The 23,435-nt window shown below is 41.1% G+C and overlaps 1 protein-coding gene across 14 annotated transcripts in view; it reads left to right on the top strand.

Annotated features, from left to right (window-relative positions):
* Astn2 (astrotactin 2) overlaps positions 1 to 23,435 on the top strand; it is a 908,742-nt gene that overhangs the window by 792,600 nt on the left and 92,707 nt on the right. For 3 of the 14 annotated variants that reach the window (XM_087182849.1, XM_087182850.1, XM_087182848.1), the window contains exon 20: positions 23,235 to 23,292. The exons of 10 other annotated variants lie outside the window; for them this stretch is intronic. In XM_087182849.1, the coding sequence (XP_087038975.1) occupies positions 23,235 to 23,290 (56 nt within the window). In that variant the 3' untranslated portion in view covers positions 23,291 to 23,292. Of the gene's footprint in view, positions 1 to 19,530; positions 19,596 to 23,234; positions 23,293 to 23,435 lie in introns of all 14 variants that reach the window. One more of the 14 variants, XR_015439763.1, reaches the window with a different exon arrangement.

Here is a 23,435-nt window from a genome sequence, read left to right on the forward strand (position 1 = left end):
TCTGGGCTTCAGTTTCAGCGGGGCAGCGGCACCAAACTACATCTCCTGAATGCCTGCAGTTTCCATTTCATCTCCAAGGAGGTTTACTTCAACCTTCCCCATCTCATTTAATCCTCATCTATGAGTTACTAACATCTGATTGTCCCCAGGCAGCATGTGTTGCCAAAACAAAACAAAATAAATGCCCCAACTAATACCCCAACTCTCAGGATATATATCTTCTCCCTTTTGACAGTATACTTTAATTTTTTTAAAGGTGATGGGGAAGATAGGGAGATTTGTGTGAGTCTAAGAAGGCTTTTCCTGCCAGAGAAGACAGGACAGGTCAGAATGGTACAGGACTCAAGCAAAGCTTGCTTATTATGTAACTAACCAAATAAAACTCACTTCTTGGAATCACAGGATTTTCAGTGAAATTGATTCAGATCAGCAAACTTTCTCAAGCAACCAAGCTGGCCCAGATCAGTGTAGGATTCTGGGATCAAGAAGTGACTCCAAAGCACACAGTCTAATCGGGGGATAGAGATATATAATGGAAAACAAACAGTGAGGGATGAAGGTTAATTAAATATATAGAAGTTGGTTCTGTTTTATATTGATAAAGAAAAGGGGGAACATTATTCAGAATCAAGTACATGTGCTATCAGGGCATTATAGATCCATTATCTCAGTTGAAACATAAAACAAACTGAAAAATAGGTATTATAATCTCCAAACTACAGATGAAGGAACCATGGCTAAAATATGAATTCACCTGCCTAAGACAGCAGAGTTAGAAAGTCTGGACTCAAACCAAGCAGTCTGACTTCAAAGCCCCCCATCTTTCCTATTACATGGTAATAATTAAGCATTTCCTGTAACTTTTTAAATCTTGAGCCAGAGCCAACAGAAGGGGGAGAGACAGCCAGAGCAAAGGAACTGAGTTAGGTGGCAAACTGAACAATTCAGATTATGCCAAGTGTAAGAGGGAACCTGGGCTTGTACAGTTTCTTGTCTTTACCCGAGGGCTGTGTGCTTCAGTTTCTGGGTCTGGCCTCAGGTCTTGACTAGGTGTCAACGTACTGATTCCCTAAGTTCCTGGTGAGCCCCTCTGCCTTTGTGTAATGCAGTGCTCATCTCCGTCATCATAAGGCCAGTGGCGTGAGTCGCAACGGGAATGAATCTCTTGATTTCCAAATTTCACTAGGTGTCTATTGGTAAAGAAAAGAAGAAATGGCAGCGAAACAGGACGTGTATTTGAGGTTAAGGGGAAAAAAAACCAAATTCTATTTTCCAGTTATGTGACCTGGACCATATCTTTCTCTTAGATATCACTAAATTTCTTTTGTGGGTTATTAGATAACAGAAGACTTGGAAGAAACATTTGGGATTATCCGGTCATTTTATAGATATGAAACCTGAGGCTCAATAACATGCCTTCATTTATTACTGCTGTGCTTTGATTGATAATCACAGTCACTATTGTTTATTAGCCACTTAATAACATGCCAGCAACTGTGCTGAGCAGTTTGCATGTATTGTCTCATGAAACGTTCACATCACTCTTTTTAGGTGGGCATTATATTTCCTGAGCTCAGAAACATCTAGTGGCTTGCCATGGGTTACACAGCTACTCAGTGACGGCACTGAGATACAAACCAGTCCTGTCTGGCCCTTAGTTCTCAATCCTTACTGCTCTGGTCTGATCCTTTCCTGACAAAACTGGAGAAATGGGAAAGTACAGTTGTACCTGATTTACAGAGAGGAGAACTCAAGAAGAGTATCTTGTCCAAAGTCACAGAGCCAATTATTAAGCTTCAGAGCTCCAAGCCTCTCATCTGCTTCCTTTCATACTGCTCTTTGGGCCAGGCTTGGTCCTGTTACTCTTCTTTCAGTTTGATACAAGAGTTAAAAAAAAAAAAAAAAAAAGGCTTCACCTTGCCTAGAAAAGAGTATTAGAAACGAAACGGGCATTCACCCTATCCTAGACCTAGTTCATCTTTAACACTTCACCCAGTTGCTCCCAGTTGGCTCCTTTGGGAAGCAGAACCCTCAATCCCTTAACCCTTAATTCTTTCCTGGCTCAGTTTGGTCAAGTTCAGGTACCATATCAAAGGTGTGAGCTATCCTCAGTTCACAGTTGACCTGAATAGTTGGCCCTGAATCAAAAAGAGGCCAGACTCAGCTTGGTAGAGTCACTGCCTGAAATCACATATCACCAAGGTTCAATGGGTCGGGATGGAAGGCTGGCCGGTAAATCTGGGAGGACACAGTCTTCAAATATTGTTGTTTATTCTGTTTCTTATTCAACATGGGATTTATGCTGGGATTATCCAGCTCTGTCTGCTGAGATTTGGCTGTAGACTCAGATTCTCAGGATAGGAAGGTTAATGGCTCCTGTTGTTCTCAAATAGATTTAATTTCTCCCCAGCTTTTCTTGGTCTCTAGTATAGTTAACATCTCCAAAATTCCTTCCATGTGATGCATTCATTCTAGGGTGTCCCATTGGTACAATACTGAGCTAAAAATCAATATTGTCCCATCAGGGGGGGCACCTCAGGGTTTCCACCTGCAAAGTGGATCTGAAAGTCATTTCTTTTTACTCTGTGCATTTCCTCATTTCCTAATCTCTGTCCTGATCTGGGAAGAAGAAATGAAATATTTAGGGACTTAATGTGAATTATTAATGGCATCTGCAGCAACATACTTAGCCCTTGGTCATGGGAATATAATTGCTTGGATTATAATTTCAGCTCTACCATTTGTTAGTTGCTTAATAATATCTTTAAAGTAGGGTAATATAACTCATATATAGGGTAAAAGTAAAGACGGGTTAGCTACTATTTTTGCTACCTCTTTCATTATAATTAGTATTTTTTTTGGTACCAGGGATCGAACTTGGGTCCTTGCGCTTGCACAGCAGGTGGTGAAACCACTGAGCTAAATCCCCAGCCCTTTCGTTATAATTATTAAAGTCATGGTATTTCAGAGGCTCAGTTCCCACATCTGGTAACAAATGGATAATAGTTCTCACCTTGTTATTTTAGTGGAGGGGGCTTGAAATGAAAAAGTACTTAGCATAGAGCCTGCAAGTGATTAAAATTCAATAACTATGAACTGTGGTCCTCCTTCCCTCCCTTCCTTTCTTCATGAGTTCCTTTGTAAAACACTTTTCATATCACTATCTTTCATTCAAATTTTATGTCTCTTAATCTACTTTTTCTGGTCTTCCTGTCTTCTACTTTCCTTCCATCTGTCTTCCATGTCACATCCAGAAGGGTCTTCCCAGGCCGTCTTCCTGACACAGGCCTCCTGTGACCGCTCCCTGCCTAGCAGACCTAAATTTCCAGGGATTCAAGAAGTCTCCGTCAAGCCCCTGAATCCATTAGGGAAGCTGTATATTCACAGGGTCTGCACCCCAGAGGCCTGACAGAGAGCAGAAACCTTCTGGAAAGAGCACTCAGGGTTGAAGATTTCAGGCAGAGACCAAAATCCAGGCTTGAAGCCTCACAGAGGTGTGCTGGAGCCAGCTTGTCTGGCTGTTGAAGACGACTGTGCATCTCTCTTCCCAACTCCATTTTCAGTAAAGTCACATTGGTAGTGTGAGGTTGGCCAGGGTGGAAGTATTTACATCCTGGACATCAGCCAGTACTACAAATCAGCACCTTTTTTCCCCCCCAGAGAGCCAGTTGTTAAACATTTACCAGCACTCAACTGAACCTCAGCCTCATCAATTGTTTGCAAGTCACTTGACCTCTTTGAGACTCAGTTCCTTCTTATATACATGCAAAATAACGTATTAGTTTGGGTCCCCTAAGAAGTAGAGGCTGAGGTGGGGCAAAACATCCAAGGATTGTTGTAAGGGAAAGGCTTATGTGAGAGAAGATGAGTGGTTGCTGTGAAGGCTGGGAACTATCACACTGTGGTGCCTGACCCAGAGCGAAGGAGAATAGGAGTGAAGGCTGTGCAACAGTATCCCAGCCTACCACAGCCCAGGGGGAGTCTTGCATCTTTTGGAAACAATCCTTGAGCATCCTTGCCATGTCTCCATGCTGAGGTCTGGGGATGGAGAAATGCTCAAGAACACAGTTCTTATAACTTCTGGGTCCAGTACAGGGGAGGTTGTCAGTAAACATATTCAGGATAGTGCTTAAAGTGAGTAGATAGCTAGGGAGGGCTTCATAGAAAAATAGGATTGAACTGATTTTTGAATGAGCCCAGTGTTGGGCAAAAGTGAAAATTCTAGGTAGAAAAAGCATGAAAAGCCCAGAGATATGAAAGATCATGGAATAGTCAGGAATTTATAAGTGACTGAACATTGATTCAGCATGTGACAACAAAAGTGAAATTGAGAGATAACCCTAGAGGAGGAATCAGGGTCATACAAGGGTAAGGAATTAGATACATTTCTTTATTTTGTAGACCATAAAAAAGTGAGAAGTGCTGTAGACTTTTTATCAAATGTATATTTTGGATGATCGCTGCAATTTGGAGGACAGACTGGACTAGTAGACAGGAGGGAGGACAAAGAAGTATGTTTTATGTGCAAAGGAGAAAGGAGAAAGAGTGAGAACAGAGAAGAAAAAGGCAGTCTAGAGGCCATAGCCCACATCAGTAGATGGCTGTTGAATGCAGAAGATGATGAGAGAGGAGAGTCTAAAATGGTCTCTAAGTGTTAGCTTGTATTATACATACTTGTAATAAAAAAGATCCTTCTATAGACCTTCTAGCTCAGTTTTCAGCATCCAGTAATAACCCATTAGTGGGTTGTGAAATCAGCTTACTGGATTGTAGCCAACATTAAGAAAAACAAAAAGAATATAACAGATTGTGTTCAATGTAGCAAGGATAAGGATTATTCAATAAAGTTTGTATTTTAATTGTATACATTGGCATACATGGACTAGATAGAGATGGAAAATATATGAGTCACAGGTGAGAATATTTTCTAAATTATGAATTCTTACAGAGCAAGTCTGTGCTTTATACATTTTAAACTGATAGAATTATAGCCTTAGAGGAAGACTTTGGTTCTGACTTAGAAAGCTTGTGCTGAGCTTGAACTTTAACAATTTCTTTGTTAGGAAATTTCCCAAAATCCTTGAGTCAAAACAAACACTGGATATGGTGGCATATACTTGTAACCCTAGCACTCAGAAGGCTGAGGCAGGAGAATCCCCCTAAGTTTGAGGACATAGTGAATTTAAAGCCAGCCTGGTCCACATATTGAGACACTGCCATCCCCCAATATAAGAAAAAGGAAAAGATTGTGCTATCAAAGCCCTCTTTCTACCTCTTTTAGTTGGAAAAGATGCTTGAAGAAGTTAAGTAATTTCTCTATGATCGGATAACTCTCAAAATACCCCTTACCATGCAAGAGTCGATTAAGAAAACGAGTGGCTCTATACATGCATTCATGAATGAATACAGATTGTAAATTAACATAATAGAATTATATGAGTAAGTGAATGAATGGATGAATTCATGAATATATGAATTCATGACTAGATGAATATGACTATATGAAAAAATTGGTGGATAAAGCAACAAAGGAAAGAAGGCAGGATGGGAGGGAACATGGGAGGAAAGGCTGTAGACTGTGAGTTTGTTGACTCTTAGCCAAGGAGTAAAGGATTTCTGAATGACCCGAGGCACGGGAGCACAGCCAGTTGAAATTAATCATGTGGCCAACAGAGATCAGCCAAACTTGACCAAGTGATGATGGCTTTGCAGTAGACTTTGTTACGCACCCACTTATTGGGTGAACTATTAACTGGCCTAGCACGGGGGTAGCAAAGCGCCTGACATCAGAGGATGAATGAGGTGTTTGGGGCAGGGAGAGATGGGCTTCTTTCCCCAGCTCTCATCTGCTGAGTCATCCCCAACCCTGAACGCTGCCATGACATTATTCATCAGTCCCATGACTAGGAACCAATCAGTTCTATGTACTCTGGGCCACCTCAGGGAACCGCATGATTAGTTCAAGGGAGAATAGCATTAAAGTGTAGAACAAGAACCCAAACAGTCACCTGGAGATCACTAAAAGTTAACCAGGCCCAAGTTATTTTAACTATTAGAATCAGATCTATGTTTGAATCTGGGCTTCTCTACTTATTTGCAGTGTGACACAGAGTTAAGTCTCTTGAAATTTCTGAGCTTTAGGTTGCTCATCTATGAAATGGACATAATATCAATCTTGCATTCTTTCTACAGTCTCTGTGCTTTTTTGAGAAAGGGCTTGATATGTTTTCCCCCCTCCCTTCTTTGTCCTTCAAATTTTCCAAGTTTTTAGTCACTCATTACATGATTTATTCAACATATTCAACAAATGTCTATTGGACGTTTACTGTATACCAGGCACCAGGGTGCTTGGCTTACAGCAGGGAACCAAAGAGATGAGACTCCTGGTTCATGGAGCCAACATTCTGCTGATTCGTGAGGTTGCAATACTGCATAACTCCAGAGGCACCATTCATACTGTTCTAAAGAATGAGTCTAGATGGACAGAGAGAGACAAAGTGTTAGAAACGAAAAGAAGAAACACACGAGATATGTAGTTCATTAGATGATGATAAAAGATACAGAAGAACAAGAAAAACAGGAAAACAAAAAAGAGCCTTAAGAGACTGGGGCTACATAATTTTACTGATCAGAAAAGGGCAGCACTGGAGCAAAGATTGGAAGGAGACAGGGGACTTGAAGGAGGAGTGCCCCAGGCCCAGAAAAGAGCATATACAATGGGTCTGAAGAGAGAATGTGTCTGGTATATTTGAAAAATAGCAGTTCCATTGTTCATGTTCCTCTCTCTATTTTTGTTGGGCAAATTCTCAATTAACCATTATTAGGGCTTAGATCCTTTTCTTGGCATATTGGACAGGAATTTCTCTGTGATTGTCAGCTTATATCTGTCTTTATTCTTCAGAATGCGAGCTCCATGAGGGTACTGCTCATGTCTCTCTTGATCCTCTCTGCGTCTTCCACACCACTGTTCCTAGGCTCAGAGTAGGCACTGAATGAACACTTGCTGAATACACTGTTAACTGAACACATAACCCGTCTGAGTCTTCCCTTTCTCATGTGCTTAATTAGTGCCCACCAACCCTTTATCCTTAAGGGTCATGCAAAAGCTCTGTATCCTTCATGAAATATTCTTTTTTTTTTTTTGGTATCGGGAATTGAACTTGGGACCTTGTGCTTGTGAGGCAGGTGGCGGAACCACTGAACTAAACCCCCAGTCCCTCCATGAAATATTCTTGAGCTTGTGTGGACTCTACTTACCTCTCCTTGAGCTAGTCTACAAATCTGCAGAGTGGAATAGGAGTCCTATGGAATGTTAACACATGAGCCTAAAAAGAGTCCTCACATAAATTAGTTTAGACAATTTTGGGTTAATCAAATGTAAATGGGCTTTTACATTGAGTGATTTTGCAGAGTCACTGTGTTAAAGGGCATTTGAATCTCAAAGAGAGGAACTGTAAAAGAATACTTGACCCTTTCCTACAGGAACCATTTTTAGGAACTCACTTTAGAAAATACTAAGTTTTACCTGGGTTGGGCTTCTTTCATCATCTGGAATGTTCCTTGACCTACTCTCAGCCAACCTCTGTCGCTCTAGCTTCATGCCCCAGGGCAGCCACCATGGTTTTGGTTTCTACCTCCTGTTTGCCTGATGAGAAAAAGGCTGTGCCGGAAGGAGAAATTACCTCCAACTTAAAGATTTTCCTTGGCCAGTAGGGAAGCCCTAATGAAATATAGAGTCACAATTATGAGAATTGGGAGGAAGCCAAGGGAATGAAAAGGGAACACCTATGACCCCTGCCTGTGGAAGAAGAAGGCATGGCATTTTCCTTCTTGCCCTCCGCAACTATCCTCTCAAGCAGTCTCAACAATAAAAGTTTGGCAGGTCAGTCATGCTGTATAAATTAAATTAGCGGTGGTATGTAATGGATGCAGCTTGATACCAATAGGGATGGGATCTTTATCTTTTCTCCCTGGGGCTTGTGGGAGCCGCCAGCAGGCCCCTCCAGATTTTGACAAAGGAGACTTGTTTTTCTCAGTCTCTTTTTGTCTGTGTCTTTCTCAAAGTCATTCTCTGTTTCTGTTTTTCTCTGTGGTGGTCTCCTTTGTTTCATAATTTTGGAATGACTTTTCCCAACCTGGAACCTGATGATCCAGCTAAACTTTAGGAATTAGATAACTGATACAACACAGAGAAAAATACAGCTGATTTTAGCTTAATAAATTTTATTTTACTTTAGCTTTTTTCCAATCAATAAACATTTCTTGAAATTCTACCAGGACCCCTTGAATAGACATTGAGGATACAAGGATGAGTAAGTCTTCACCATTTTTTTTAGGCATCATATGGGGGACAGACATTACAAAGTGTCCAAAGGCATCATGCTGCATACAGTTCTAAATCAGAGGATATAAGGCAGAAGGAGAACCTGGGTGGATATGTTTGAATGGGTTTGATGCAGGGACACATTTTTTTTTTAATAATGAGTATTAGTTTTCAGCATGTATGACTTCTCCAATGTTATTTCCTCCAATCCCTCTCTCCTTTTCATTTCTACAAACTGTCCAGGGTTCACCTCCACCTCTATTTTGGCTCCACAGCGTAACAACATGTACAGATTGTTCTCTGCTCTTGTGCCTTTCCCTATTTCTTTACCTGCCAAACACCAGTCATGATTTGTAGTTTAAATGACTCGTTTTCTCTGAGAAACTTTGTATGATCCTCTCAGCCTGTCTTCCAGACCCAAATAATAATATTTGAATTCTGCGGCTCTACAATAATGTTTATCCCTTCAACTATTTAACAAATACTTAGAAGATATCTCCCAGGTCTCAGAGACATTCTATTAGAGGTAAGAAATACATATGTCAACAAAAAATGGCATAGACCCGACCACACAGCATTTACATCCTAGTATGAGAAAAACATATCAATCGAATTATAAAGCAAACAAGTAAGGAAGAATGGTCCAGAAAAAGAAGAACTTTTGTGGGCTAAGGACTTGAGGCTGGAGCAAAGCTGGAATGAGGGACTGGAAGATGAACTTGTAGGTAGTTACTGTGAATGGAGAAGACCACGAAGGAGAAGAAGAGGAAGAAAGGAGAAAAGTGGAAAGATCCAGCTATAAGAATGGGGAAGTCTCATATAGGCTTTTAATTTTTTCTCAATATAATAGAAATTTGGGGGCAAGCCTTTGTTTTATTCATCACTGTCATCCTTGTGAACAGAAAAGTACCTGGCATCAAAGTGCTCAATGAGTGTTTGTAGAATGAGTTGATGAATTAATGATCCAATGAGATTTTGTTTCACAAACACGACTGGACTGTGAGGTGGAGAATAAACTGAAAGGAAACGAGAAAGGAAATACAAATAAGATAAATATGTCAATCATGTGCAACTGTACCCAATTTTGATCCTCACTGAGCTGTGATAGTATAGTTCAGTAAGAGCATGAGAACCAGACAATCTTTGGTTCAAATCCTAGTCCTGGCACCATGACCAACAGGACCTTACATGTTTTATTTTGAGCGACTGTTTTTCAACAAAACAGGTACAATAATAGTAACTACATGTTGGGTGTAAAGTACAAGAAGAGTTAGATAAAGTGCCTGATACATAATAATACTTCAGGAAGGAAGAAGGCAGAAATGTATAGAGGTCAAGAATTTACATTCTTAAGTCAGACTTCTCAGATATAAATCCCGATTCTGTTACTTACTGGCTGTGTGCCTTTGGCCAAGTTCCTTAGATTCCTGATAGGTCAGCTTCCTCATCTGTGAAGTAGGGTATGACATATCTAAAATTCCTTACCTAAATTCCATGGCACTAAATATGTTCAGGACTCCACATTTTGTCTTGAATTTTTTGAAAGACAATGCAGTGCGTGTATGTTATATTTGTAGCATTTTCATTGGGTTTGCAGATGACACTTCCATAATCAAACTTCTGTAGCTAGACATATAAGTACACAGACACACCGAGTGGGGGAGTAAAGATCAGAATTTAGATTGGAATTTGCCTCCAAATAAGTTGTGAAAGAAACTGGGAGTGTGCTCTTACTTTTTTTCTCAGCCCCCAAAGCATAGGCCCAGCATAGAGATATATTTACCGTGCTTATTAAATTTCTCCTCCCTGGATGATTTTTCTCATCCATCTGGTCTGATGAGATTTGCAAGATCTCAGCTCTCTGAATTGGCCTGTGGGATAGAATAAGGTTAAGGAAAGGGATTTGCAATGGGCCAGTGGCCTCAGAGAGGAGTTTCCAAGGGTACTTCTGAGTGCAGTATTTAAATACTTGAGGGAAGATGAGGGGAGATCTCCTACAACACCATGGGGCTTGCCACTGACACAGTAGGTAAGCTACTTTGGCATTGGCTGGCTGCCAGGTAGGATGGGGTGAGGACCTCTTCCTCTTTCCTCAGATGTAGCCACCACAAAGTCAACTATCGGATGCTTGATTTGTTTGCTGGTGTGTTCTAATCATCAAGACTGAATGTCTCATAGTAAACAGTAAATGAAATATTCATTAAATGAGTGAATAAGTGAATTAGAATAAGCATTTATTAAGGATGTTCTCTGTGCCAGGCATCACATAATTTCTTTGGTCCTCACATCAATCTTATATAGTAAATAATATTGCCATCTTTTTACATTTGGAGAAGCGAAGATTCAGAATAGACTGAAGCATTAGTATCCACATCTTGGCTTTAGACCTCATCTTTTCTTCTATATCCTGCCATATCAGACTTTTCCTAAAAGATGGGTTAACCTGGGATCTGGTGGAGTCCTCCTGTCAGCCAGGACAGATTAGCACAGGACAGTTGGGATCAAGTTTGAAATATGTATTGAGCTCAGTGGTCTGAGAAAGAAGAGCCCAATTAGAACTCTTGTTAGCCAAGTAAAGAAGAAAATCTCTGAGGAAAGATTATGCTTTTCACACCTAATACTTCTGGGCTGCTTGGGTCTACTTCCCTGAGTTGAATTTCCTAGGCCAAAGCAACACCAAGTAAATGTGTGATTTGACCCCTCTGAGGTATGGTCCATGTTCTTCCAGAGCTTTCTTAGTCCACAGAGGAGGGGACCTTATTTGGTGATCGTGCCTCAACTACCTGTGTGACAACCTGGTTTTCTCTTTGGTGCAGTGAAGAAGCAGAGTAATATTTACCTTGCAGAGATGCAGAGGGAATCAGAGAGTGAATGTATTTAACATAATTTCTGTTGTATTAGTAACGAAAGTAGTAGCTGCCACTATTTATACTCTTTATTTTATCTGAAGGTCTCCAGCCTTCACTGTATCTCTGGTTCCCTGCATCACCAGCTAACTGTGTGGCTCCAGAGGCATGGAGGCTGTATCTGAGAGTCTTATGAGGACAGGGACTCTGCCTTTCACATCAGACCCTGTTGTATAGAACATGGCCCATTGTGGGCTCCTAGCACTGATTTGCTGAAAGACTGATCCATAGGGTGAACATGATTGTTCTGTTTCTAAGATTATCGCTCTATAATGGGACTTCTGCAAAAACAAAAATATAAGAATGTGCATTCACTCATGCACTTGAAATGGGAACAGTGCTTGAAGCAAATGCAAGTCTAGAGCTACTAAGACCGAGTCACAAAATGGGAGGCATATGCTTGTTCATTACACTATTTTATTGGTCTGTCTAATCACTGTACCTGGGGGTAATTGCGTTATATAATGTTTGAAAGATATAGAAAATACTACGTTTGTTTATATGCTTAGAAAAAAGTATGGAAAATACACACCAAAATGTCAACAATGTTTTTTTTTGAAGTTCAGTGATTGCAGAATATTACGTACACATAGCATAATTTTTTTTTATTTTTTCCTCTTTGCTTATATTTACTTTCTACCACTTTAGTGGAAGACTGCATTACTGTAGGAATGTGAAAGGACAATCTAAGATCCTTCAACCTACAGCACTTTCATCTGTGTACACCCATATTTCCTAGTGATAGTGTCCCTACTTGAAGTGAGAGCAAGACCTTACAAAACAATATTTCACTGCAGAACAACCTGAATCTATGGGTGTGTTTTTTAGAAAAAAAAAAAAAAAAGCGAAAAGCAATCTTTCTTAGTTTGGTCACTGTTAAAAATTTGAGATAGTACCTTTTAATCTTTGGGTGCATTTGTGTATCTGTAGGTGCAAATAAAATGGAATGTACTATAAAAAAATGAATTGAGAACAAGAATGGCATATAGAGAAAGCGGTGGCCATCCCTGCCTAGATATTTGGGAAGGGCTATAAAACAAAAAATGATATAACTTATATGCTTCTAGGTTGCTTGCTGAACAACATGCTGAATGCTATAATTATACACTTTCATTAATATTAGAATACTGCAAAGTTAATTATTTCTCTTCCCATTTCACAAGTAAAAGAAACTGAGATGTAGAGAAATTAAATTCCTTCAAATCACATATGGAAGGGGATATCATTTAGACTCAAAATACTGTACTGTTAACCAGTACACAGACAATCCTCATTTAAGGACTGAGCTGAATCCCTAAGCCTAGGTCATAAGCTGAATTGGTCGTGAAATGAGAAATTGTATATAATATGTACATACAATAATTAGAACAAAGAAATGGTCAAAGGACACTCCAACTTGATGACTTTGCTTTTATTTGCATAACTCTTACATGCAGTACTGTAATGTAAAACAACATAAAACTACAGTACTACACAGTATGATCAGCAAAAATTACTCTACTATATAAACAAGGAGTACCATATAAAAAAGACATTGAGGCCCTATAAACAAGATGTACAGAACTGTACCAAAAGAAGACAGTAAGCTGGAACAGTGTGCCTCACTTGTAGGTCTGAACAGTCATTAAACAAATAGGTCATTAAATGAAGAATACAGTATTTCAATCTATATCTTTCTATGCATATATATTTTTCCTATAATTATATAGAATGCATATGTGTATATATGTCTGTATATACACTAAAAACTTCAGCTTTCTAAATATTTGCAGAAAAAAAGTGGGTCGAAAATTACTTCCACTTGTGAGTATGGTCACAGATATGTTCCTGTGATCCAGAATTACAGAGTTAAATTTAGGGATATTTGTGTCATCATAGTACTAGAAAGGCAAAGCTGGAAAGATTATTAGTGCTTCCTCTTCCCACTTTTAGATCAGCAGACCCCTTGTTCAAACATAATTTAGAAAAGCCCAATGTACAAACATAGTAATAATAATAAAAGCAGGTGGCTTAGGGTTCGGGTTGAAGCCTCCTCAGCAGTCTCTGGGCACCTCTAAAGGACTCTGGGGCTTAAAATCCATGGGTCTGCACCCACTACTTTTGTCACCAATGAAGACACTCAAGCCAGGAGACATATGAGTACACTTTTCCAAGTTTCTCAGAAATTTCTTACGGTGTTAAGGTGGGACTTGAGCACTCAACTCAGAGCTCTCTCTCTTCACACTGTTTTCCACTTATTTATTCAAACTTTCTGTCTTTCCTGCTTGAAGGAAGATGAACTACTTGGAGGGCACAGATGGTGGACCAGTCTCCACCATATCCGCAATACCAAGCATAGAGCTATGCACATGGCATGTGTTGCATGGATGGTTAGATGGATAGACGTGGATCCTTTCTGCCCAGTCTGGTGTTTCCATGCTATGAGTTTATGACCATCCAAGTGATGGTTAAGTATACTCACTCACACATGTGCATCCCAGATTAGCAGCCCCTCAACCAAGAATCTGATTTTCTTGAATCACAGTCGCTTTTACCCTATACCCCTATACCCTGAGGCTGCTCTTCTTTCCACACCTGACAGTCATTCAGCTGTCAGATACAGGGTTAGGATTTTGTCCCCTTATTTTTTTTATTCAACTGACCTTATTTATTTCTTTAGTGAATGCTAGATCCATGGAAAAATCCATCTCCCTTTATTTCTTCTGCCCTCCTTGAACTAGAAATAACCTCCTCCTCCTTCTCCCCCTCCTCCCTCTCCTCCTCCTCCCTGTCCTCCTCCTCCTCTTTCTGCTCCTTCTCCTCCTCTGCCTCCTCCAGCACCTTCTCCCTTTCCTCCTTCCCCCCTCCTCCTCTTCCTTCATCTGTTCCAAGGCTTCAGAGCATTATCCAGTAGTTTCCCAGAGGTCAGCTTCACAAGGTCTTCTGTGACCTGTGATGGCCTTGGAGGCAAGGGGTGGTGGGTGGGGAAGTGGAGTGCGTGGAGTCCGGAGGAGAAAATCCATCCCCATCCCGCTTAAACCCATTCGCTGCAGTTTTGGGTTGTCCTGGTTTCAACTTCATGCTCTGCTGTATTTCATCCTGGGGTGGGGAAAGTGCAGAAGGGGGCTGCATCCGGGTCCCTGACTCTCTTTGGCTCGGAGATCCCGGCTGCACTCAAGTAGGCTGGCCTGTGCAGCTGGCCGTGCCTCTCTTCTTGGCTAGAGAGCAGAGAGGCTCGGACTGGGGGAGCTCAGAGAACTTGCACAGCCTCTTGTTAGGGTGGCCTCTGGGCAGCTGTGGGCTGTTTTCTCTGGCCTCCACAGTTAAAGGGCTCTTTACTCTTTAAAGGATGTCTGTAGACTTGCTTTTATCCCTTAGAGGCACTGGTAGCTGCTCAATAGCTGCTCTTAAATGTCTGGGTATCATTTTATACAAATTATTTTTCCCAGAAACTCTATCCTGAAAACCAAACTTCATCTGATCCCCATTAGAATGTTCCAACTAGCAGTTTCAGGGCCCAGAGAGCACAGATAATGTTTCCCTCCTCGAAGGACCCTGCAAAATCTCCACCATAGCTTTTTCTACATCTCTTTCAGCATCACTTTCACAGTTTTGTCATACCTGGGATATTCTTCTTTTTTTTTCTCTTTGTTTGTACCGGGGATTGAACTTGGGACCTTGCACTTGCGAGGCAGGCAGCAGAGCCACTGAGCTAAATCCCCCGCCCAGCTGGGATATTTTAACGTACTGTGTTCTTCTTTAAATTAACTCCTTTATTTTTGTCCTTATTTTTTGTTTAATTTTTGGTTAAAATCAATTATTTCAAAATGGAAATTTTTATCACTACTGGTAAATGGAAAACTAGGATTACTTGCCATAATAGAATATAACTCTAAAAACAATACAATGAAATCAAAACAATTTTGTAAAATTCTATATAGATGTTGTTACCTCTGGAAGGTTATAAGCCAGAGACTGCTTTCTCCTTCCCTTTTTAAATGGATACATAAAAACAAAAATTGTACATATTCATGTGGTACCAGGCAATGTTTGAATACATGTATACATTATATAATATTTAAATCAGGATATTCATATCTGTCTCTATGAATCTTTGTCATTTCTTTTTTTATTAATTTTATTGGTACATTTTAGGTATACAATATAATGACATTCATCATTGGAAATTTGCACCTTTACATAATCTCTCTTGGTTCTTATTTTTCCCCATTCCCCTGCGCTCCCTTCAACCCCTTCATCCCTTCCTATTTACAAAGACTTTGTTTCCATTTTTTCGTATTAATCCCATTCCCTTCTTTCCTTTCCCCGACCCTTCCCACTTCCCCTTCCCCTTTGCCCCTTTTCTTCCTATTTCACATTATCTATTATACTTTTTAGTCCTTATTTACACTTTCAGTTTCTCACACTAGAGAAACTATTGGGTATTTACACACATTTGTCCTATTTATTTCACTTAAGAGTATCGCCTCAATGTGCATCCATTTAGCTATAAATGTCTCTAATTTCTCATTTTTTATGGCTGAATAGTACTCCATTTTATTTTTTAAAAACCACATCTTCTTTATCCAGTCTCCAGTTGATGGGCATGTGGGCTGCTTCCAAGTTTTAGCTATTAAAAATTGTGCTGCTATGAACATGGGTACACATATATCATTGTGGTATGATTCTTTTAATTCTTTGGAGAAGATACCCAGCAGGGGAATAGCGGGGTCAAATAGATCTTCCAGCCCTGGTTCTTTGAGGTATCTCCATACTGATTTCCACAGTGGTTGCACCAGTCTACACTCCCACCAGCAGTGGAGCAGGGTTTCTCTTTCCCCACAGCCCCGCCAGCATTAGTTATTGGTTGATTTCATGATAGCAGCCATTCTTTCTGGAGTGAGGTGGAATCTCAGCATTGTTTGCATTTGCATCTCTCAACTGACCAGTGATGTTGAACATTTTTTCATATGTTTATTTGCTGCTTTTATTTATTTCCCTGAGAAATGTCTGTTCATTTCAGATGCCCATTTTTGGATTGGGTCTTTAAATTTGGGAGGTCTGATTTTTTTAAGTTCTTTATAGATTCGAGATAGTAGACCTTTGTGTGAGGAACAACAGGTGAAAATTTTTCCCACGTTGTTGGTTGTCTCTTCACACTGTTGGTGGTTTCTCTTGCTGTGCAGAAGCTTTTTAGTAAGAAGAGATCCCACTTGTTGATTGTGCTAGTTCACGGGGAACTGAGGTTTTGTTCATAAAATCTTTTCCTACACCAGTATCTTCAAGAGTTCTACCTAACCTCTCTTCCAGCTGGTACAGCATTTCTGTTTTAATATTTAGATCTTTAATCCATATCAATTTTAGTTTAGTGCATGGTGAAAGATATAGGTCTAGTTTTATCTTTATCATTTCTTTAGAATGAAAATGTTTAGAAACTTTTCCTTTAGCTTTTTGAAGTTTATGGGGCATTATTGTTATTATATTCAATAGCACACCAAAACTTCTTGCTTCTATGTAACCTTAACTTAGGACCCATGTGTCAAACTTTGACACTGCACTATCTCCAGCCTCTCGTGTCCACCTTCTCTCTTTTCTAAAGAATGGAAGCTGGTGGGTGTTACAGAGTTGTCAAAAGTGCATCAACATTGAATCAAGTCATTCTCCTCCACTGGATTTGAAGAACTGTATGAAAGTTAGGAGGTGTTTTCTTTTCTTCTTTTCTGCCCTAAATTATTTAATTCCATTGCATCCAACACTTCAACAAATACTGTATAACTCGGTACATTTTTTTTTTATTTGCCAGGGAAGGGATTGGCTTCCAGTCACACATTAAACCTGTGTCAGTGACCATGCTAGGCCCGTGACACTTGTCCCCAGAGCTGGTCCTCCCTGCCCCCTTCACACAAGACCAAGTTGCCTCTTTGAAAGAACAATTCACTTTTCAGGAGTGGAGTCTCACAAGTAAGGATTTTGTCCAGAAAAAGATAACATGTTTATTTCATTACAACACTCTGTCTCTGTGGTATTATTTTCCACATTCTGCACCACTTCATCCTTTTCTACCCTACCTGAGAAGCCCATCAAAATTGGATAAAATAAATGTACTGTTAAAATGTTAAAGTGAGAGAATAATCTGGGCTAAATTATACAATCTGAAATGTGAATCAATCACTACCATATTGAATTTTGACTATATGTAGTTCACTCATTCAGATCCTCTTTGGAGCAACTATAACTTTAGATGCATCAAGCTGGTAGAGGCGCCTTAAGGCCTGATGTCCTGTTCTTCCTTAGCAATAAACTTCAGCTTTTGCCCAACATCACAGAAGCAAGACACGGGCTTACCCAAATTTGACTCGCCCCTATTGTGTAAGAGAGGGAAGAGAGGCTGTAACATTGGCTGAGCACTGACAGTGTGGCCAGGTCCGTGGAGATAGGTGCTACGTCCATACCTCCTCCGAGGAGAAGTAGAGGATTAGCCAGGTGCTTTGCCCAGGTCTGAGCAGCCTGACCACATCTGGGGCATAACTTTGACTTGGACTCAATTCTTTCTGATCCCAAAGCCAGCATTACCACTTCCCTGAATTTCAGAGTTAGATGCATATAAGCATTTTGACAGAAGAACATTTTCCTAGCTTGTGTTTTCTACTCCATTGCAAAGTCTACCACTGTACTGCACACATAGTTTCTGCATAGAAAAATACTTGCTAAGGATAATAATGATATAACAGATGGGGAGAAATTGAGGTTCAGAGAAAAAAGGGAAGGAAAATAAGCAGTGGCTGCTGCCCCTGTGCTCTGTGGACTTCATTCCCTCACCTAAGGCTACTTTGAGGTGAGTGCTATAAGCATCTAAAGTTGCATCTTTTTATTTATTTTTAATTTGGGAACCGAAATGAAGTGAGGTCAGACTGGTTATTGATCAGTCTTGTTTTAGAGTAAAAAGTAGACTTTCTGGCCTCTTTGCTGGCGTGTCTGCAGATTCATAGAATCTTCCTTAACCCAGCAAAATGTGAAAAAGGGGTGGGAGACCTGCTCTTCAAGAGAAGGCTTTGCCAGAGTCTAGCTCAGACATCTCTAAAAACACTCAGCAAGAAGAAGCCTTCAACTCTCTGTGTCTCACTTGATTCATCCTCTGATGCCACTTGACTCTTTTTATACTGAGCCCTGTATCCTTTGGTACTTCTGGGTCATGCACACGGGACCTTCCTCATTTTCTTCATGCTGGTAATTTTATAGATTTCCAAAGATATCCATAAGATCCCGGCACAAGCCCTTGACTATCCTACAGAGGTTGGATGTCATCACCAACTGTACCTGTGGCAGCTTGGACTAGAGTGGCTGGCACTGAACCTATTTCTAGGACACCAGGCCTTGGGATCTTCATCTTTCCCTTAACTCCTGAGCTGGGTTTGACACCATCCCACACAGCAGAGTCAGCAAGCTGGAGGAGCACTGTGAGAGTAGGGAATCAATGGCTCAGATCCCAGTTCTACTATGGCTTGAGGGATGAGCTCCCACAAATCCCTTCACTCTCATTCTCAAAATAATAACTTTGGTTTGGATCAGCAGTTTCCAAACCTGTTATTAAGCCCCAGGGATACTTTGAGGCATGCAGAAGTTACTCGGGGAGGCAAACGCAAGTAGACAGGAGCTGGAGTCCACTGACTTCCTGCCTTACCTATACAGTGTCTGTCAGGTTTTCCTAGTTTATTAGGAATACATAGCTTTTTTTTTAAATGAGAATTTGAAAAACAACTCATCACCTCCATACATGCAGCCGCTCACCCAAAGAAAAATAAAATGAATAAAACATTGCTTTTATAGTAAAAAAAAAAAAAAAAAGCCCATTTAGATGATAGAAACGAGATATGGGGGGAGGTTCATTAAGAAAATACTTTTCTCATCGACAATTTCACACATTCTATGACAGAAGAATAATAGAATCTTTGGTGTCAAGAAAATGCAGGGTCCAAACTTTGGCTTCTCTGAGCTACTTGGAGAAGTAAGCAAAGCCTTAATAGAGGTCTTTTATTTTTCTGAAAATAATTATAATTAAGAATATGAGGGCCAGGGATTTAAATCAGTGGTTCCGCCGCCTGCCTCACAAGAATATATATATGCATTATAGATAAGTTATCAAAAAAATCTGTTGGCTGAATCATTAGGGTTAGAGCTACAAACTTGATTAGCCCTCATCTTTTTTCTCTGCCTCGTTCTAATTTTCCTTATCTCTCCCTGTTTTCTGAGAATCTGAGACTGGGCAGTCTGCTCCATGACTATCCAGCCTCATTTCTTACCCTCTCATTCTCTTCTTTCCAGTTTCTAGGCAGAGTGAACTACAGCCTGGAGAATGAGGACTAAACTAAAATGATAGCAGTAAAGAGGTTAGTTACTGAGAGGTAGCAATTGCAGGACATTGGTTTTGTGTGTGTGTGTGTGTGTGTGTGTGTGTAGGAGGGAGAGGAGGAGGAGAAATGGGGAGATGAAGCAATAATGGAGGAAAGGAAATACAGAAATAGAATGATTCAGTTGGGTCGCAAAGAAGTCAGGAATTGGGTTTTCAAGGATCTGGGACATATAGGCAGGGACTTATGAAGGTCGATAAATTCTCTCCCCCAGTCTACTGCCTGCATGAAATACAGAAGGGGGAAATTATGGGTGACGGCAGAAAAAAAGGGAAGGGACTATGCACATTGATTTACCCCATTTTACCAGTACAAGAAGATTCTGAGGGAGGGGCAGGCTAGGCTGGGAGGAGAGAGCTGATTCAGATCAGGCAATGCACTAAAGTGTTTTGCAAATATATGGTCCATTTATATCAGAATCATCAGGGAAACCATGTTAATAATGCAGATGACTGGGTTGGCCCCGAAACTACTGAATCATAATTTCTGGGAATATTTATTTTTAATACTCTTCCCAGGTGATTCTTACGTCTCCTAATGTTCAAGACTCACCCTGATTGAAAAAGTCCTTGGGATAATGAAACCAAATAAATGTTTTTCTAAAGGGTTCCCCAGACTCTTTAATGCCCCTTCTCCTCTCCTAGGAGGCTGTACATCCTGGTCTCCTGTGAGAGGCACATTCAGCTTCCTTTAGACACACAGTCAGGTCCCATTGTGTCATATGGGTGACATCTGCTCTTATGTGGGCCAAGATTGCTTATTTTTCCTAGTAGGCAGCAGAAGCCTTACAGCAAGGCCAGACACCTTGGAGGGCAAGAGAGATTGGGTTTTAATCTACCCTACGTGAGGTAGAGTCTTTCTCCATTTGCTAAGGACAGGAATTTCAGTCTATCTCTCATCAGGCTAGTATGAGAAAGGAATGAGATCTTGAGTGTAAAAGTTGCATCAGATGTACCATTTTCTGCTTCTTCATTAATAAAAGAGGATATAAGTATCCTTGCACTGCTACAAAGCATGGCCATTGTTGTCTCTTTCTCCAAGTTTGTCTCCTTCTCCACATGGCTTTTAGAAAAATGACTGACCTTCAACTGAGGAATACAAGTCACATTTCTGAAGATCACTCCAGCCCAGAGCCAGGGCAGGACATATATTTTTAAAGCCATTACTACACTATAAGCACCCCTCACAAATTTTCTCTGCTGATGCCCACAACAGCCCTAGGAGGTAAAAATAAAAACTGACATCTTTATACTGCAGACAAGGATGCTATGCCTCAAAGCAGATGGAGGGAAGGTGGTAAAACCTAGACTGAAACCAAGTCCGAGACAACAATCAGGATCATTATCTGAGGACAAATCTGGTCACTTAGAAACTTTCAATCTCATGGTCTAATATAAAAGGCACAGAATCCTACAGATTGGATGCTTGATGTGGAATTGTACAAGAAGAAGGGAGTGATTCTGACTAATTATCTGAGAAGGCTGCTTGGAAGGAAAGGGATTAAAACAGGAACATTTAACACTCTGTGTGTGTGTGTGCGTGTGTGTGTGTGTGTGTGTGGTGAAGGATCTCTGTGGGTTCAATTGGACAAGAGAGTGCACACCTCATAAGTAAAGGTGAGGAGGTAGGAAACTTCTGTTTACACTGGGGGAAGTAAATCACAAATAGTGTAAAATGCATGCAGAAGAACCATGAGAATGGAGATATTACCAGATATGGGAGGCCTAATAGGCCAGCTGTCTTGGGGAAGGGACTCCAGTAGAAGTAGGCATCAGACCAAGGCCTGGAGGCAGGAAAAGGTAGGCTTCTTCAGGAGCTGCACAGCTATTCCACATGGTAGGATAATGGGGTCTCCTGGCCTTGTGTCCTAGCCCTACCTAGAATCCTTGTGTAAAGCTTGCAGGGCACTCTCTGTAGTGATCACCTTGCAAAAGAGCATCCATTCTGTCTGTTGCCTGGATTGAGCAAGAAGCTGGAAGCAGGGTGAGGAAGCAGCAGCTGTGAGTCAGACCGCCCCCACGCAGGCTCCAGCCCCAGGCTTGGGGCCCCAGCTGGGATGGGAGCTCTTGCTGGAGTTGTGTTTGCTGAAAACGGACTGTACAGCCAAGTGTGGCTCAGCTCTGCCCTGACTCACTGAGAATGATCCGGGCTGCTCGTGCCCCTGCTGTGGCTTCAATTTCTTTTTCTTTTTTTCTCCTCTATGTTTTGCCACCTTCCCTTCCTTTATTCCTATTCTTTTCCTTCCTTTCCTTTTGCTTTTCTCTTTTTAATTCCCCTCTTCTGCTCTTCCTTATTTCTTTATTTTCAGCTTCATCTGCTTCCTTCATCAAATCCTTCTTGTGTCTATATTTTTGCTCTTTGTAGTTAGGAAGTTGAAGAAACCCAAGTTAGAACTGGGTTAGATCAGGGCACCAGACACTCAGTTTGTGGCTTTAGATTCCCTTATTTTCTCCATGCTTCAATTTTCCCACGTGTCCAATGAAGCAATATGATTAGATGATGTTTTAAACAAAAAGACCCATCAGGCTTTTCCCTAGCATCTTCTGCTTCTAATCCTTCATCTGTTTCACAGATTCATTGAATGACAAAGCTCACAGGGATCCCAGCACTTATTTAGAGCTATGGATCTAGACCTTGAAGCCTAACAAAAAGCTTTTAAAAGGTTCTGTTGCCCAGATACCCATACCAGACGAACCTCATGTGAATTTGTGGGGATGTGGCTCAGGAGTTGGATTTTTAGAGCTGCTACAGGTCATTCTCCTTGGCAACCAGGTGAAGAATTATTAACTTAGAAGCATCTGCTTCTTTTAAACATGGAGAGACTGAGGCACTAACGTCCAGAGCTAGGAAAGGACATGCCCAGAGTCACACAGTGAGTCAGGAGATACAGAACCAGAACCAAGCCTCCTGACATCTCCGTTCCCTTGGCCCTGATTTTTCATCACCTTAAGCAAATGCCACAGCCTCTGGTGGAGCCAGGCAGGAGAGCAGCCTCCAAACTGCGAGAGCCTGCCTTACAGGCAAGGCCCAGACACAGCCCCATTAAGCCAGGCATTGCCTTACGGGAATCGTTTCTGGCTCCAGCTTAGAAAACAAACAGAGTGCTTTGGTTTTCTTTGGCTGTATCCTGGAGTTGGGGAGCTCCGAGAGGAGCACCTGAGGACGCAGGTTTGCTGCTCTTCTCTGAGGCAAAGTGGGGCTGCCAGAGGCAAAGAGTGGAGACAGGTGGGCCGAGCTTGTAGAGGTGAGTCAGGAGCGTATGCCTCCCACAGCTGCTGCCAACGGCTGCCTGGGAATGCACCCCACACAGAGGCAGATGCCTAAAGGGAAGAGAACGGGGCACAGAACTTCAGCTTGGGTGGCAGCTCAGGTAAAGCCTGCACCTGGACCTGCCTCCAAGCCGACCCTCTCAGGTATATTTGATCTCCAGGCCTTCCTCCCAGACACTTGTTATAGTGGAAAGAGACCACAGTTGAGCTTTTACATAGTAGTTGCTCTTCATTGAGAACTGTCTACATTTTAGGTACTGTGATAAGTTCTTTATACTTTATATAAAAGCCTCATGTGGATTCCTCATAGCCCCCTGGAGTAGGAATGATTAATTTGCCCTCTTCACAGATGAGGAAACAGGATCACCGAGATGGAAGTCCACTGCTCTGGGTATACAGCTCTGAAGGTAGGTTACATAGTAGCTACAGAACTCAAATTAAGCCTCAGCCACTACACAATGCTGTTTACACATGAATCAGCTGATGAGTTGGAATATCCGCTTCTTTTAGGCCAAGCCATGTGACTTAAAACAAGTTAATTGACCCCTGC

The sequence above is a fragment of the Heterocephalus glaber genome, unplaced genomic scaffold (genome assembly GCF_053883595.1).
Source record: "Heterocephalus glaber isolate CG9 unplaced genomic scaffold, H.glaber_assembly_v1.0 deba00001479, whole genome shotgun sequence".
Taxonomy (NCBI): domain Eukaryota; kingdom Metazoa; phylum Chordata; class Mammalia; order Rodentia; family Bathyergidae; genus Heterocephalus; species Heterocephalus glaber.